The sequence below is a fragment of the Haliotis asinina genome, chromosome 7 (assembly GCF_037392515.1).
Source record: "Haliotis asinina isolate JCU_RB_2024 chromosome 7, JCU_Hal_asi_v2, whole genome shotgun sequence".
NCBI lineage: Eukaryota > Metazoa > Mollusca > Gastropoda > Lepetellida > Haliotidae > Haliotis > Haliotis asinina.
The window spans coordinates 40905718-40919750 of NC_090286.1; the positions used below are offsets into that span (position 1 = coordinate 40905718).

The window sequence follows — 14033 nt, forward strand, 5'->3', positions numbered from 1 at the left end:
TGTGCCAGAACCTTTCAGTTCTTCTTATCCAAACTTTAAAAATAAAAAATTATTTTAAGTAGATTTTAGTCTTGGTTTGAGCAGTAGTACAGGGCTGATGCCACAGCATTAAGTACTTCAGCATGAACTAAGTGTTTGCCACAAATATGTCAATGTCCCCTGTAGCTAAAGAACAATGAAATATTGATAACACTGACCTTGAAACTAAGGTCAAGGTCACAAAAACTGACTGGCATCTGTGTAATCCCCCAATGTACACTGTCACCAAATTTGAAGATATTGGGTATCATGGTTCACAAGATATCGCGTTAACAAGAATCTGAAACGTGGCCAAAGTGTCTTGGTGACCTTGAAATAAGGTCATGGCCACCAAAACTGACTGATGACTGCATAATCCCCCAGTATAGGCTGTCACCAAATTTGAAGATATTGGGTGCAACAGTTCATGAGATACTGCGTTAACAAAAATTGGGCAGTACATACATACACATGCTGCTTGGACAATGAGTGATTTATATTGTACAGTTATAATGGTGTTTCAGCTGCATATGAACACCTAATCTAAAAGCAGGTAGGGCACATGTATCATAGAACTCAACTCCAGTTGGTTTGGTTGCTGTTTGATGTCACACAAACTTCCTGATTTATGGTAGATAAGTCTGCAGGCACGACCATCCTCTGATTAATCACCTCTGAGCAAACCCAATATCTTCATCACTTATCCCCTGATCGCTTTTTGATGGAGTTGTAGGGGAACATAGTTTGAACAGAAAAAGGAACACAATTTTCAAAAATTGTGAGTTGCGAGTTATGGTGACTCAGGTCTGGTAACAACTGTTTGAGAGTTTGAAAAGTCACCTTGATAACTGCATCACTGGCCTGTGGTCTTGGGACGCCTTTCATGAAGCAACCTTTACTAAGGTTAACCTTAACATCCATTCTTTAACACTGCACTTAGGTCACCTAAGTGACTTGACATCACCTTAGTGCTTTGAGAAAGGAGGCTCTGGGTCTTACAACATCACTCCAACCAATGCTACACTCAACTTTCAACATGGTGGCCTGTATGTAATCAAATCTGGACCAGGCAAATCTGTGACAAATACTGTGAACAGACACATACCTACATCAGAGTATCCTTATCCATAAATGACCAATGACCACTAATGACATGCACAGGCTGTCTGCAGAGATGGTGCAATCAAATCTGCGGCAGTTTGAACAGACGTTTTCTACATCAGATCCCCTTTGCATAGATTGATGCTCATGCTGGTGATCACTGGATTGTCCAGTCTGTAAATAATTGAGTCTGGACCAGACATTCCAGTGATCAACTGCATAAGCACTGATCTATGCAACTGGGATACAATGTATTAATTCTGTGTTAGAACTGGTCCCGTACAACTTTGGTGATTGGGTTGGTACTGTTTCCAGAAAAAGATCAAACCAGGCCAACTTGAGAATAACAAACTTAATGACTATGGATACACATTTATTTACAAAACAAGACAAGTATACAGAAGCTATTTCTTTCGGTTCTTCATTTTCATTCTCTTGGACTTCCCTGGTCTCCCACTTTTCTTCGTCTTCTGAAAAAAAGAGGGAAAAACAATCTGTATAATTCCGTAAGTTCTTTGTGTTCACCATTACAACATATATGCTACAATTATGACTAAGTCCATCATCAGACTGGCTAACTGCCATTTAGCTAAGTGCCCTCTTTCAGAAATTCTACTTCAAAATGAATTATATGTAACAAATTTCTAAGATGTTATATCTCTATTCAGAAACACAATCCTTCCACAAAGACATTTCAGTGCTCTGATTGACTATCTGTACTCCTATTTTCTCGGCATTGCAAACAATTTTGTGGAAAGAAACCCAGTTTCACAGCCATACTGAGATGACCAAAGGTAATCAGAAAAGCATTATTCTGTTTATTCTCACTTTTCCAAACTTTCCGGTGTGTTTCGCTCCAGCAAACTCGGAAACATCAGCTGCACTGTCTTTAGTGTTGTATTTCGACCTCTTCTTCTGACCTCCAAATCCAAACTTTTTGTTCTTGAACTGGCGCTTTTTGTTAGGTCTGAGAAAGAAAGTGAAGGCAGACCTATTTGAGAAAACATTCAAGTTGGTTTGATAGCTTTAGGGCAATGTTGACCAATAAGGGGTCTATTTGTGCCCAAGAAAAACATAATGCAAAATTTGTTTCAAAGTTACCTCGCCTTTGCATGCCAAACTGTTGATTTTCAAAATCCTTCTTGGTTACATACAGAAAAAGGTAGGACTTCGTTGACATCACTACTGACATGAATTGGTGAATGGCAAGGAAACAGATAACTGAATGAAATTGGTTTGTGTGATGGGTATTAAGAATGGTCAAACTATAATCAGTGTCTCAGAAATCTCAAATATTTACAACACATCTATCCCAAACTTTACTCTCTCTACATAAAGTTTGAGTTGTTAGAATAAGATGCATACTGATTCCTCTTCTTGTCCAAGTTCTGTACCGTCGTCTGCTTCCTCTTCCCTTCTGCCTTCTCCACATCATCCAGGAAGTCCAGTTTGTTCAACTGACCTGCACGGTACAAATGGTCATATAGTGCTTCTCTCTAGGCACAGTAATCACAGTACTTTCATAAAACTCCTAATTACAAATTTGAGTTATTTTTAACCAGGTTTGATCAGTCAATGATCTACACAGTTTATTCACTGAGTGAGTGAGTGAGTGAGTGAGTGAGTGAGTGAGTTTCATCAAACTTACCTTTCCTGTATTTTTTTACAGATTGTAGCATCTCTCGCTTCTCTTTCTGTCGCTGTAGCAGAACTTCTGTTTGCACCTGGAAAGAGGATGGGAGTCATTCAAATTGACAAAATCTAAGTACACTAGGTATCTGTTTGGTATAATCAACTTTAGAGCCAGGGAGAGCAGCAGAGACAAAAGCTTTGATTTCTTATGTGGCACATAAGTCATGTCCTGCTCATATTATAAATGTAATCAACCATTAAAGACTTTTCAAGAGATCAATTGCTACTTTGACACTTTGTCAAGTGAACCAAAGATGATTTTGACAAATCTGGATGACAGGTAAATTGACTTTTCGTCTGCTGAGCTAAAAATGGAAGTAATCACATCCTCCATGCTTCATGTGGTTACCTTTTTACCATACTTCCTCAGATCCCTCATTTTCTTGGCTTTCTCAGATCGCTCCATACCAATCTGCTTCTCAAGGAGCTTTTCTCGGACCTGGTGAAAAAACCAACAAAACATAGCTACATCATGTCTGTGCAAATACATGGCCTGTCCATTTACTAAGAAAAAAGATTGAGCACCATGTTGCTGAAGCTGTTTTGTAGTTCCAATTTTTATGTGTCCATTAGATTGAGTAGCATATCTGAACTATCTGGATGATGAAAATCAAGGGCAGGCAACCTGAAATTGCAAGAACCAGGCAAATGTATGAAGGGGGCACTGTAGGTTTACCAAAGTGCAAACTGGAGATACAGAGGATGTAGGTACACCCTTGAGATACAATGCACACCTTCTTCATGTGGTCGTCTGACTTGGCCATCTGAGCAAAATAGTCCTCTGGTCTCTTGGTGGGCACTCCCAAATCATGAAGCTTGGCCATACCTTTCACAACTGATGCCTGAGCCTGGCAGTAACTGCAATTGATAAATGATGATGTAGGGATCTACCTTGCCCTTGCTTGTTTCAGGTCTTTCTAGTTTCAAGTTTAAAGGACTAAAGGCAAGAAGAGTCCCAAACTGGAGACATGTGGCACACTTCACTGGATTTTCAAGAACCTCACAGATGTCATACTTTTAAACATGCTTCAAAGCCATCAGCATAATGCAGATGATAATTTCAATGACAGAGAGACACAAGACAGCAACTGACACTCTGGATTGTGTGTTTATTTATTACCTGACTAAATACATCTGTTATATGCATCATGAAGTCTACTATTTTGATATCTTGTAATGATTCAGTTAACCCTTCGTCACCTTTTTCAGGAACATCCTTTAAAAGTTGTATGTTAACATTCAAATACTAACCACTGACTCTCGACAGTATAAGTCTCATACAAGCCTTTTCATCAGGTAAGTTCAAGGTATTTGTTTTGACATATATGTTTTATCATCAAATATTTTTGACAATGTTTGTAATACTAGGATGCTAAATGTGCCATGCTTAATGCAGGCGTTACCATCAATATTATACTCATGGTTGTTTACAGTCAAATTTATAATTGTTACAACAGTTCTTTCGTAGCATTGTTTGTCATAAGACAGATGCAGTAAAGAAAACTGATTATGTTAAATAAGTTACGCATGGGATAACAAGAAGGAAACAAGAAATATCAGAAATTAAATGACAATAGTTGAAACTTACAATTTCATTTCCCTCCTGAAGTCATCATTTACGTCATCTTCACCATCAAAGTCTGTTCCTGGAGGAGGTGGAGCTGGTTCATTTGTCAAGTCCAGTCTTTCTATCCATTCCAAATTTTGCTGGAAAGCCTTTAGCTTTGTCTCCATGCCCTCCTATAATTCAACAGTAAGATGTTTATCTTCATGAAATATTTCAAGATCAGTCTGTAAAAGAAACACTATAATTGTGATAATAGTGAGCGAGTGAGTGAGTTTAGTTTTTAGTTTTATGCCACACTCAGCAATATTCCAGCTATATGGCGGCAATCTGTACCAGACAATCCAGTGATCAAAAGCATGAGCATGGATCTGAGCAACTGGGAGCTGATGACATAGGTCATCCATGTCAGGGACCATGACCACCCGATCCTGTTGGTCTCCTCTTACAAGCATAGGTGCCTTCAGTTCCTCAAGACCGATTCCACAAAAGATCTTCACGGGTGGTTGTGATATTAACAGAACAGGAGGTTTCCATGCCATTTCTGAAGTGAACCCAAAATAGCTGATTGGTTGTCAATATTTACAACAAAGGAATGGAGTTTAGTAAAGCCATTGCCTGCAATGTCCAATTTATCGGACACTACATCAGAGAAGCATAATAGAAGGAAGAAACGCATTAGGAACATCAGGTTATAACACTGATTTTATTCACTATTCACAAATCACATGGTCGGATTTGTGGGGAAACTTAAAGCAACAAAATTCCAAAGCAAAATCTTAAATAAAAAAATGAGACACTACTTTTTAAGACAAGTTACTGGTATCAGCTTGGAATCAAGAATCTTAGCTATAGATTGCTCACTGTGTCATTGATGAATGTTTTCGGCTCTTCTGCAACCACATTTAAGCCTGGTTTTAGTGTACCACTGGCAAAAGCTGCCTGGAGCTGAAAAGGCAAGGAGAACTATGTAACACACAGGACAAAGGGTTAAATGGTCTAAGGGAGATAACTCTGCAATTTAACTTATGAAAAGATCACCTCAGTATTTCCCATTCCCAAACCAATACTACTGCTAAATGTACCCCTAACACTAAATGCCTTTATTTCCTGCCCAGTTATCTATACCTATGTCCACCTTACTATGACTTAAGTGCTTTGCTGTGAGAGTGTTTGTGTTGGGTGGGGGTCATCTGTTTTATCACGAAATCAGGACTGGTCCGTATCGGAACAAATTCTACTTCATCACAAAGCAAATGGGAAAGCTGTTTCATCTTGAAACAAGGGCTCACTTATCCTTTGGTGTCTCCAACTCAGACAATTAAATCTGTGTTCCTTATATACACAATATCAGGCCTATCCTACTAAGCGCAGTGCACACCCCTACCCTTGGAATGGAACCGTCCAGTGCATGCAACCTACTCCAAAACAATCCAGCGATAGCCTTAACCCACGTGTCTCCGCAAACATTGGTAAGAATATCCATTTAATATTACCAGAATTTATAATATTTTTGACCCAAGTAAGCTAACAAAACTAACACTATATCATCAGAAACACCTATAATAAATAACCCCATTACACATACACAGTTCATTTCCTACATCACAACAATGGAGCTCTACACAGCAAGGCAGATAAGCCAAGTACTGTACCGAGTAACCGGCTTATGTCTCTTTTTTCACAGAGGAATATTCAAGAGATAGATTCTTTGTATCGCTTAAGAATTAGTTACAAAGAGGCAGTTGCCGGGATTGCACTAAAGCCCAGTGTTTACATAATCCACAATCCACCGCTTTTAGCAATATTCCAGCAACACCACGACGGGGAGCATCAAAAACGGGCTTCACACACTGTACCCATGTGGGGAATCGAACCCAGGTCAGGTCATCGGAGTGACGAGAGCAAGCTTTTACCACAAGCTACGCTACCCATGTCCATTCGGTACCCAGTTGGCCAATATCCAAGCGAGACGCAAATTTTACTCGATTTACCTCTTCATCCGTATCCATGCTCTCGTAATCTGAAGAGTCTGAATCTGACATGATGGCGGTCGTATTCGTACAAACCCCCTAAGGAGAAGACCGACTAGGAAAACAGTAAACACGTGCAATAAGAAAACACAGGAAGCGGAAATAGAACTGTCAAATAATGTCCTAAATAAATAATTAATATTGTCGCGTCCCTGTCAATAATAATTTATTTTTGTGTGTTACTTGCCACTACTATTCATCACAACACTCCACTACATACAGTTAAGTTTCTATTATTTTGAAGGGACAGCGTGCCACTGTTACAGTTACTTAGAGGACATCAAGTTGCAGTCTCGCTGATTGCGAGATTTCTATTCAACTCTCGCCCTTCGCCAGAGAGTTTTGAGGACACGGATAGGGGTTAGATATTGAGAACATTATTTCCATGAAAAATGGGGAATATGATGTATGCATATGTTTCGCATCCAGACACAGCTCCTAATATCACCAAACCTCCAACATTTGATCCCCTTTTGGGATTTGAAAACGGACGGAAAGAAAGAAGTGAGTATTTGTCATTGCATATTAGTGACACTGATAATGTTTATTCGAGTTATCGGGTGATAAAATAACCATGGTTAGATTTGCTCTTCATTAAATGATTAATCATTGCTTGTCGTGAGAGTAGGGGATCTGGTGGTCAGACTTTGAAAGTGCATGTCATCGTATATTATAAATACAAAAGTGCTACATCTTGATCATTGTAACTTTGACATGTACTGGCTCACTGTTAGTCCATCATATATAACTAGACGACAAACATAATATGGATAGATGAAAGAAGTCACATGGAACAATGTTTTAATATTTTTATGATGATTATTTGTGAAATTAATAAAATTACTGACCATCAGATCAGCTAAATGTTTTAAACATGTCCAATGGACTTGACCAGTGCAGTACAAATGTACTGCCTACAAATATCAGTACTCATACTGAATGATGATGTGGGTGTAAAATGTTAATGGCTAGCGAACAGTTATCGCCATACATCAGTATCATACATGTGCAGATCGGCAGCAGTGAATTTGCTGTACACATTGGTGAACAGCTGATTAGGTATCATCATTAATCTTGTTTCGTTGAATTAACTATAGGTGGACTAATTTTGTGTAAATACCGCTAAAATATGGTGATAACTGTTCGCTAGCCAGTATAGTTTTCACAGTATTATCTTTAGCGCTGAGAGAAATAACTGGCTGATAACCATAACTTATTAATAAATTTCCAAAATGTCTTTGGCATCCTGCTAGAATTCACTGTGAATTGTGATACTATTATTTCTTCCTTTTCCCAGTTAATCAGTTGTTATTATGTAAATATGGCTTTAACCAGAAGTTCAAATCCCACTTCTAGTATAATTCAGTTACATCTTGACCAGTAGTAAGATCAGTCAATAATAATGAAGTTAAAAAACCCTGAAATCAACACTAAGTTCCTGCCAAGGATTTGCCTCCTAGAATCAACAGGTTCTGGCACAGACTGCTGACATTTAGGTGATCCTGGGCCCGAAACAACCATGATGACAGTAAGAGTTTGATAAATATTGCTGCATAGCTACTGGTAGTAATACATGACATACATTCAGCAAAGAGTCTTACTTAGCCTTGGCAATTTATAGATAATGACCATTGGTGGAAATATCTCATCTTGCTCTTAGACAAACAGTTGTTTTGTGCAATCCTATCTTGAAAACACATGATTTTATCTTACAACTTGCCGAGTTGAGATATTCAGATGAAAATGATTTTTCAGCTGTCAAGGCAACAAGGGAGGAATTGGATCAGGCCAGGATACCCCTAGAAAAAAGGGACTACTGTGTAGACGACTTCATGGCGTTTATGAAATGCAGAGACAGCAACTTCCCATTTGTCCTTTCAAAGTGTTCTCATGAGAGGCATGTGTATGAGGAGTGTGAATACCAGGAGTGAGTATCTAGTTTAACTCGTTTGATTGGATGACAGGTAAAGAATTGATGTCTTTATGTAAAGTTAACTATGTTGATAAGTAGGTTGAGATCTGTTGAGAATACACAATGCCATTTAGAAAGTGGCCAAATGTAACATGGTTTATCAAGGATTACACTTTCCCAGTGTAAATACTAGAATCTGTACTGTACTAAGAAAGAGTAATCTCAAATAAACATATTCTACAAATGTAACCTTCATGATCTATTGAATATTAGTTCATGTAATACTAGTAGTACTAAATTCTCCAGAGATTGTGTTCAAGAGCCATATGTGACATTTGTAGATGTGTATGGGCAGATTACCTTCGAATGGGCAACCTTTGCCCTGTGCAAGGCACCAAAGTGTAAGATGTGTGTTTGTACACATCAAGGCTAGTTACAAGCACTGGTGCATAGTAGTGTGGCTGTTTGCTCTTGTTGTCAATTTTGAATATTACACAATGCAAAACAACATTCACTCACATTTCTTATAACCTAGAAACAAGTTTGGTTGACAAACAAATCTGAATGTTTCTAATAGCTATCTTGGACACAGTTCCGAAATCATCATAAAACTTTCATTTGTACAGACAGACAGACAGACAGACAGGTTTTATTCAGTAGTGAAGGCCCAGTGGCCCATAGTACAGTTAATTTTTCTTTTTAACAAATATTGGTCACGTGACACGAAATTATGGTTTTACATGTAATTTAAGGATGGACATCAAATGTTTAATAAAACTGGCAGCTGATTTAATAGTGTCATCGTTTTTAGATTTAAGTATTTTATATATCATTTGTGGGGAATCATTAAAGCATTTTAAATACTTCCTTCGTCCGGCAGAGAATGCCTCACAATCTAATAATAGGTGACGTTCGTCTTCAGTTTTACCAGAAGAACAATAAGAACATGATAAATCTTCTAGTGTATTTTTATCTTTTCTATAACGCTGTATTTTTAAGGCATGTAGAGAGATTCTAAATTTACAAAAATGTCTTAAAAGGGACTTATCATTAAGGACCCTAATATATTTTTCAGGTCCAAACATCGATTTACATTGTGAATAATGACTTAGAAAACTCGATGAATTTACTGATGCGTGCCAATTCTGAATGTATATATCCTTTATTCGTTGTTTAAATGCTGACAGAAACATTTTTATATCACCAACATCTTGCTTAAACCAAACATAAGAAAACCCGCTTGAAAATAACACATTTCGCACACCCGAAGCCCAAGAATACTTTCCACGTTTGTCTAGGGATAATAATAATTGATAGCTTTGATACGGGTAGCGGTAATCGGGCATTCTGATAAGTTTAATCCAGTATCTGATAACTCTCATTTGACTCTCAATATGCATGTTATAGCGTCCTGTATCGCCAAGTACGGCTTTGTTGGAAGCAAATTTACCTACAGTAAGAAATCTTTTAAAATATGATGCATGCACATTTTCAATGGCTTCGAAGTAGTTTACTCCCCAAATTTCAGATCCATATAACAATATTGGTGCTATTTTAGTGTCAAAAAGTAAGCAAGCTGAGTCAAATGAAATAAATTTATTAGCCTTAAAGAGTTTGAAAATGGGAAATAATGCCTTCTTAGCTTGTGCTGCAAGAGTTTTAGATGCCATGGACCAATTTAATCGGCTAGAAAATAAAAGACCCAAATATTTATAATATGAAACAACATTCATACTTTTGCCCCGGAATAACCATTTTTCAGAATGTGCCACTATGCCCCCATTTCTAAAGACAACTATATTAGATTTTTCCATATTCAACTCTAGTCCCCATGTGTCACAAAATGATTGAAGAATATTTATCTGTCTCTGCAGTCCGTTTACCATAAATGAAAACGTAACAATATCATCTGCAAAGAGAAGCAAAAGTAAATCTTTGATTTGGGGAGTAACAAATATTCCATTATTACATGATTTATACATATCATCTACAAGTTCATTAATAAAGAATATGAAGAGTACGGGGCTTAATACACAGCCTTGTCGCACACCAGCGGAAGTATTAAACGATTCAGTGTTGCCAGAATTAGTTCTAACACAGGCTGCAACAGAGTCATACATGCTTCTTAAAATATTATACATTTTGCCATGGCACCCTTTGGTATGTAACATAAATAGCAATTTCTTACGGTCAACAAAATCAAAGGCTTTCTTAAAGTCGATGAAAGCGCAATAGAATCTCCCTTTAGGTCTGCAGAGGTACTTTGTACATAATGACTGTAATATAAATAAATTATCAGTTGTACTATAATTGGATCTAAAACCAGCCTGAGCCTCGTCAAGTAGTTCGTTTAGGTCAACCCAGGGACGTAAACGCTTTTCTAATATATTAGCAAATAATTTTCCAGAAATATTTAGAAGAGATATTCCACGATAGTTGCATGGTTCTGATACACTTCCAGACTTGAATAAAGGGACAATCATGCCTATATTCCATACCGATGGGAATTTACCACTGTCAAGAACTGCATTAAATAAATCTTTCAAATATGACACTAAAGAAGTAAAAGTACATTTGTAAAATGAGGGAGGGATACCGTCATGCCCCGCTGCCTTATTCCATTTCAATTCATTTATAGATTTTATTACCTCCTCTTCGGTAATTGGAGTTGACAAAACATCATGCGAGAATGAAAGCTCTTCACAATCGTCACAGTTATGCGTTGAGACGAAATCGTACACTGATTTATCAAAATCTGAAAGCTGTTTTGTATCTCTACAGGAAAGGAGACCTTTGAAGTAATGATACCATTGGTACGGAGAAATATTATCTGTGGGAACTGTTTTCTGAAGATAGCGTTTTAACGTGCTCCAAAATATCTTACAGTCAGGATTTCTTGCTGCTATTTTAATATCATCTGCAGCTTTGGCTAAATAGTTATCTTTTTTTAATTCGCAACATTTTTTAAAATTGTGTTTTGCATTCAAATAGGAATCGAGGTTAGAATCGCATTTATGCTTTCTGAAACAGTTTAAAAGTCTGTATTTTTCAGACTTAAGTTTGCCACATTCTTGATCAAACCAAGGAGGTTGGCGCGATTGACGGTGATAAGGTGAAGTGAGTCTGATGGCTCCTGCTCTAACGCCGGATAATTGAAGTAGGGATGTAATTTTTGAAATGGCAGAGTTAACATCAATATACAGTAGATCTCTGAAATCATTCAGGATACCATTCTTTATGCCATCTACCAAGTACGTATGAAAACTATCTCTCTGGTCCTCCCGTAGTTTATACCCTACGGACTTGAACATGGGTATTACTGTATCAATACTTACGCTAGGCGTGGAAGCGATTATGTCATGGATTACACAAACAATCGGGAGATGATCCGACTCTGTACGAGGTTTAACCTCAAAACTATCAATATTGTTGAACATCTCAGATGAAATAAGCGCATAATCAACAGTACTACAGCCAGTCTTTGAAATGTAACTTAAACTTCCAGGGATATCAGGCAAACTTCTACCGTTCACAATGTGTATACTCATCGATTTACACAGCTCGAGTAAACACTTTCCATACATATTTGTGACAGTGTCATATGAACTGCGAGGTTTATCAAAGTTATCCTGCGCGTAATCGTCACCAACGGGTATATAGTCAGAACCGTCATTTACTATAAAATCTGGCTCACTCGCTGTTCTGGCATTAAAATCACCAAACAATTTGTACAAGGGGTATGTGATGACAAAATGTGTCTAGTGTTTTGATATCTGATTGGGCATTTTTATGACTGAAATTATTGATAAATTGTTTCAGTTTTGTCTTGAGGATGAAGGAATATGAGAGAGAAAAGCGATTGTTGGAAAGACAGAAGAGGATACAACAGAAAGATGCAGCAGAGGAACTAGGAGATTGATGCTAGGACTGGGCACCTGTTTTATGAACTGTACATACAGGATATATCCAAGTGTATACATGAGACTGTGTGTAGACTGTCAGATCCAGGCACTCTGTGTTATATGTGGACATGACACAGAGAAACTGGATAGTTTTTGGAGTTTCTTCAGTGCTGTTAAATATATTATTTTGAACTTATGACCGCATTTGTGATGATTTTAGTGTCATGTTCATCATGATGCCTCTTCAATATTAGATAAATGGGAAAACAATGGAAACTGATGTTAATCATATTAAATGGCTGGAAGTACAAACACCCATCGAATTGTCTGGCTCGACAATAACATAAGTGTCTGCCTGTCTGTTACCAACAGGAAATAGACCCAGCTTATCTGACATTTGTCTTTGTCTGCAAAGTCGAATTGAGTCATTTGCATGTGATTTAAGGACTACTACCATGGATTTGATACTTATCCCTCTTAATTGTGGAAATATAAGAGAGACGGCAATCACAGTGGTGAATAAATGATCTGTACTGTATTGATGTGGAGTATAAATTCCATTTAGCGTGCAAGCTTGTGTAGCTGGAGTAAGTGAATTGGTGAGTATGGTTTTATGCTACTCCAGCAACATTTCAGCAATATCACATCAGGGGACACCAGAAATGGGCTTCCCACATTGAAGCGATGTGGGGAATCGAACCCAGACCTTCAGTGGGATGAGTGGACACTTTATTCACTTGGCTACCCCACTGCCCTTACACCTGGAGTTTACCTTGACCAGGTTTTCGAACACTGATAACCATGATCACTGGCTGGTGTTGTTGCCAATGACATCATTTTCTTTTTCTTTAGTCAACATTTCCTACAAGTTGTTATTAAAAGGTTGAGATGATAATTATGATGTGGAGGAACCCAGTAGGGCTGGTATCTATCCACAAGGTACATGCTCAAAGCACATACTGGGTGACAGTATTGAAGTCTGTAGGTAAGAACATTTAAATAGGTGTCCACCAGAGCCAGTAGTACTGTGTATATCATAGAAATGCCAGAATGAGATGACAACTCACAGATTTGCTTCCACAAGGATCACAACGGTTTCAGGATCTTAGTTAATAAAGTCCCAAATAACAAACTCAAAGTTTTGGTGTGGTTATGTGAATCCATACCCAATCAAACATCATATCAATGAGCCCTCTGCATATCAGCAAATGAACCAAAGACTTTGTTACTCTTGAGTACACACCTACCAGTTCTGTCTCCTGAGTGCTTCATTTTGAGGGGACTATACCCAAGGACAAAATATTACCCATTAGATTTGCGATGGTAAGCTTATAATTTAGGAGTTTTTTTCACACATTTTGTAATGTATATGTTGTGAATAAGTGATAATTTTGTTTTAATTATGTTTGATTTTTTGGTTCCACGTAACCTTTAAGGATCTTCCCAGACAGCACAAAAAGTACCCGACCTAAAACTGATCCCTGTATTACTTCCCAAGCTATTGTGACTTTCTTCCTGATTTATCATAGATTGTGACCTATTATGACACAATTCAGGCAAATGTAACATCTGTTATTCCCAACTCCACCTGAAGTCAATATTTCCATCGTCCACTCAACTTCTGTGCTGTGGTTAGCATCTCATTTAGACTAGTATTTGTCATTCCATTCTTTGCAGGGTGATTTTGTATTATCTGCCTTTTCTTTTATGATTTTTTAGATTAAAAAACGATTCAATATGTAATTTCTTTAACATGTTGATTTGCATAATTACCATTTTAGAATAACGTTTAACGTCGCACTCAGCAGTAA

At 37.7% G+C, this 14033-nt stretch overlaps 2 protein-coding genes across 2 annotated transcripts; one reads left to right on the forward strand and one right to left on the reverse strand.

Annotated features, from left to right (window-relative positions):
• Positions 1–1475: 1475 nt before the first annotated feature.
• On the reverse strand, positions 1476–6728 carry LOC137290757 (probable rRNA-processing protein EBP2). Its single transcript, XM_067821874.1, has 9 exons — positions 6370–6728; positions 5240–5323; positions 4400–4551; positions 3546–3669; positions 3161–3250; positions 2768–2843; positions 2485–2581; positions 1948–2086; positions 1476–1589 (listed from the first exon to the last, which is right to left on the reverse strand). The coding sequence occupies exons 1-9, from the start codon at positions 6418–6420 to the stop codon at positions 1524–1526; spliced, it is 879 nt and encodes a 292-aa protein (XP_067677975.1). The 5' UTR covers positions 6421–6728; the 3' UTR covers positions 1476–1523.
• On the forward strand, positions 6691–12418 carry LOC137290760 (NADH dehydrogenase [ubiquinone] 1 beta subcomplex subunit 7-like). The gene is made up of 3 exons (XM_067821877.1): positions 6691–6912; positions 8164–8335; positions 12140–12418. The coding sequence occupies exons 1-3, from the start codon at positions 6801–6803 to the stop codon at positions 12237–12239; spliced, it is 384 nt and encodes a 127-aa protein (XP_067677978.1). The 5' UTR covers positions 6691–6800; the 3' UTR covers positions 12240–12418.
• Positions 12419–14033: the final 1615 nt, after the last annotated feature.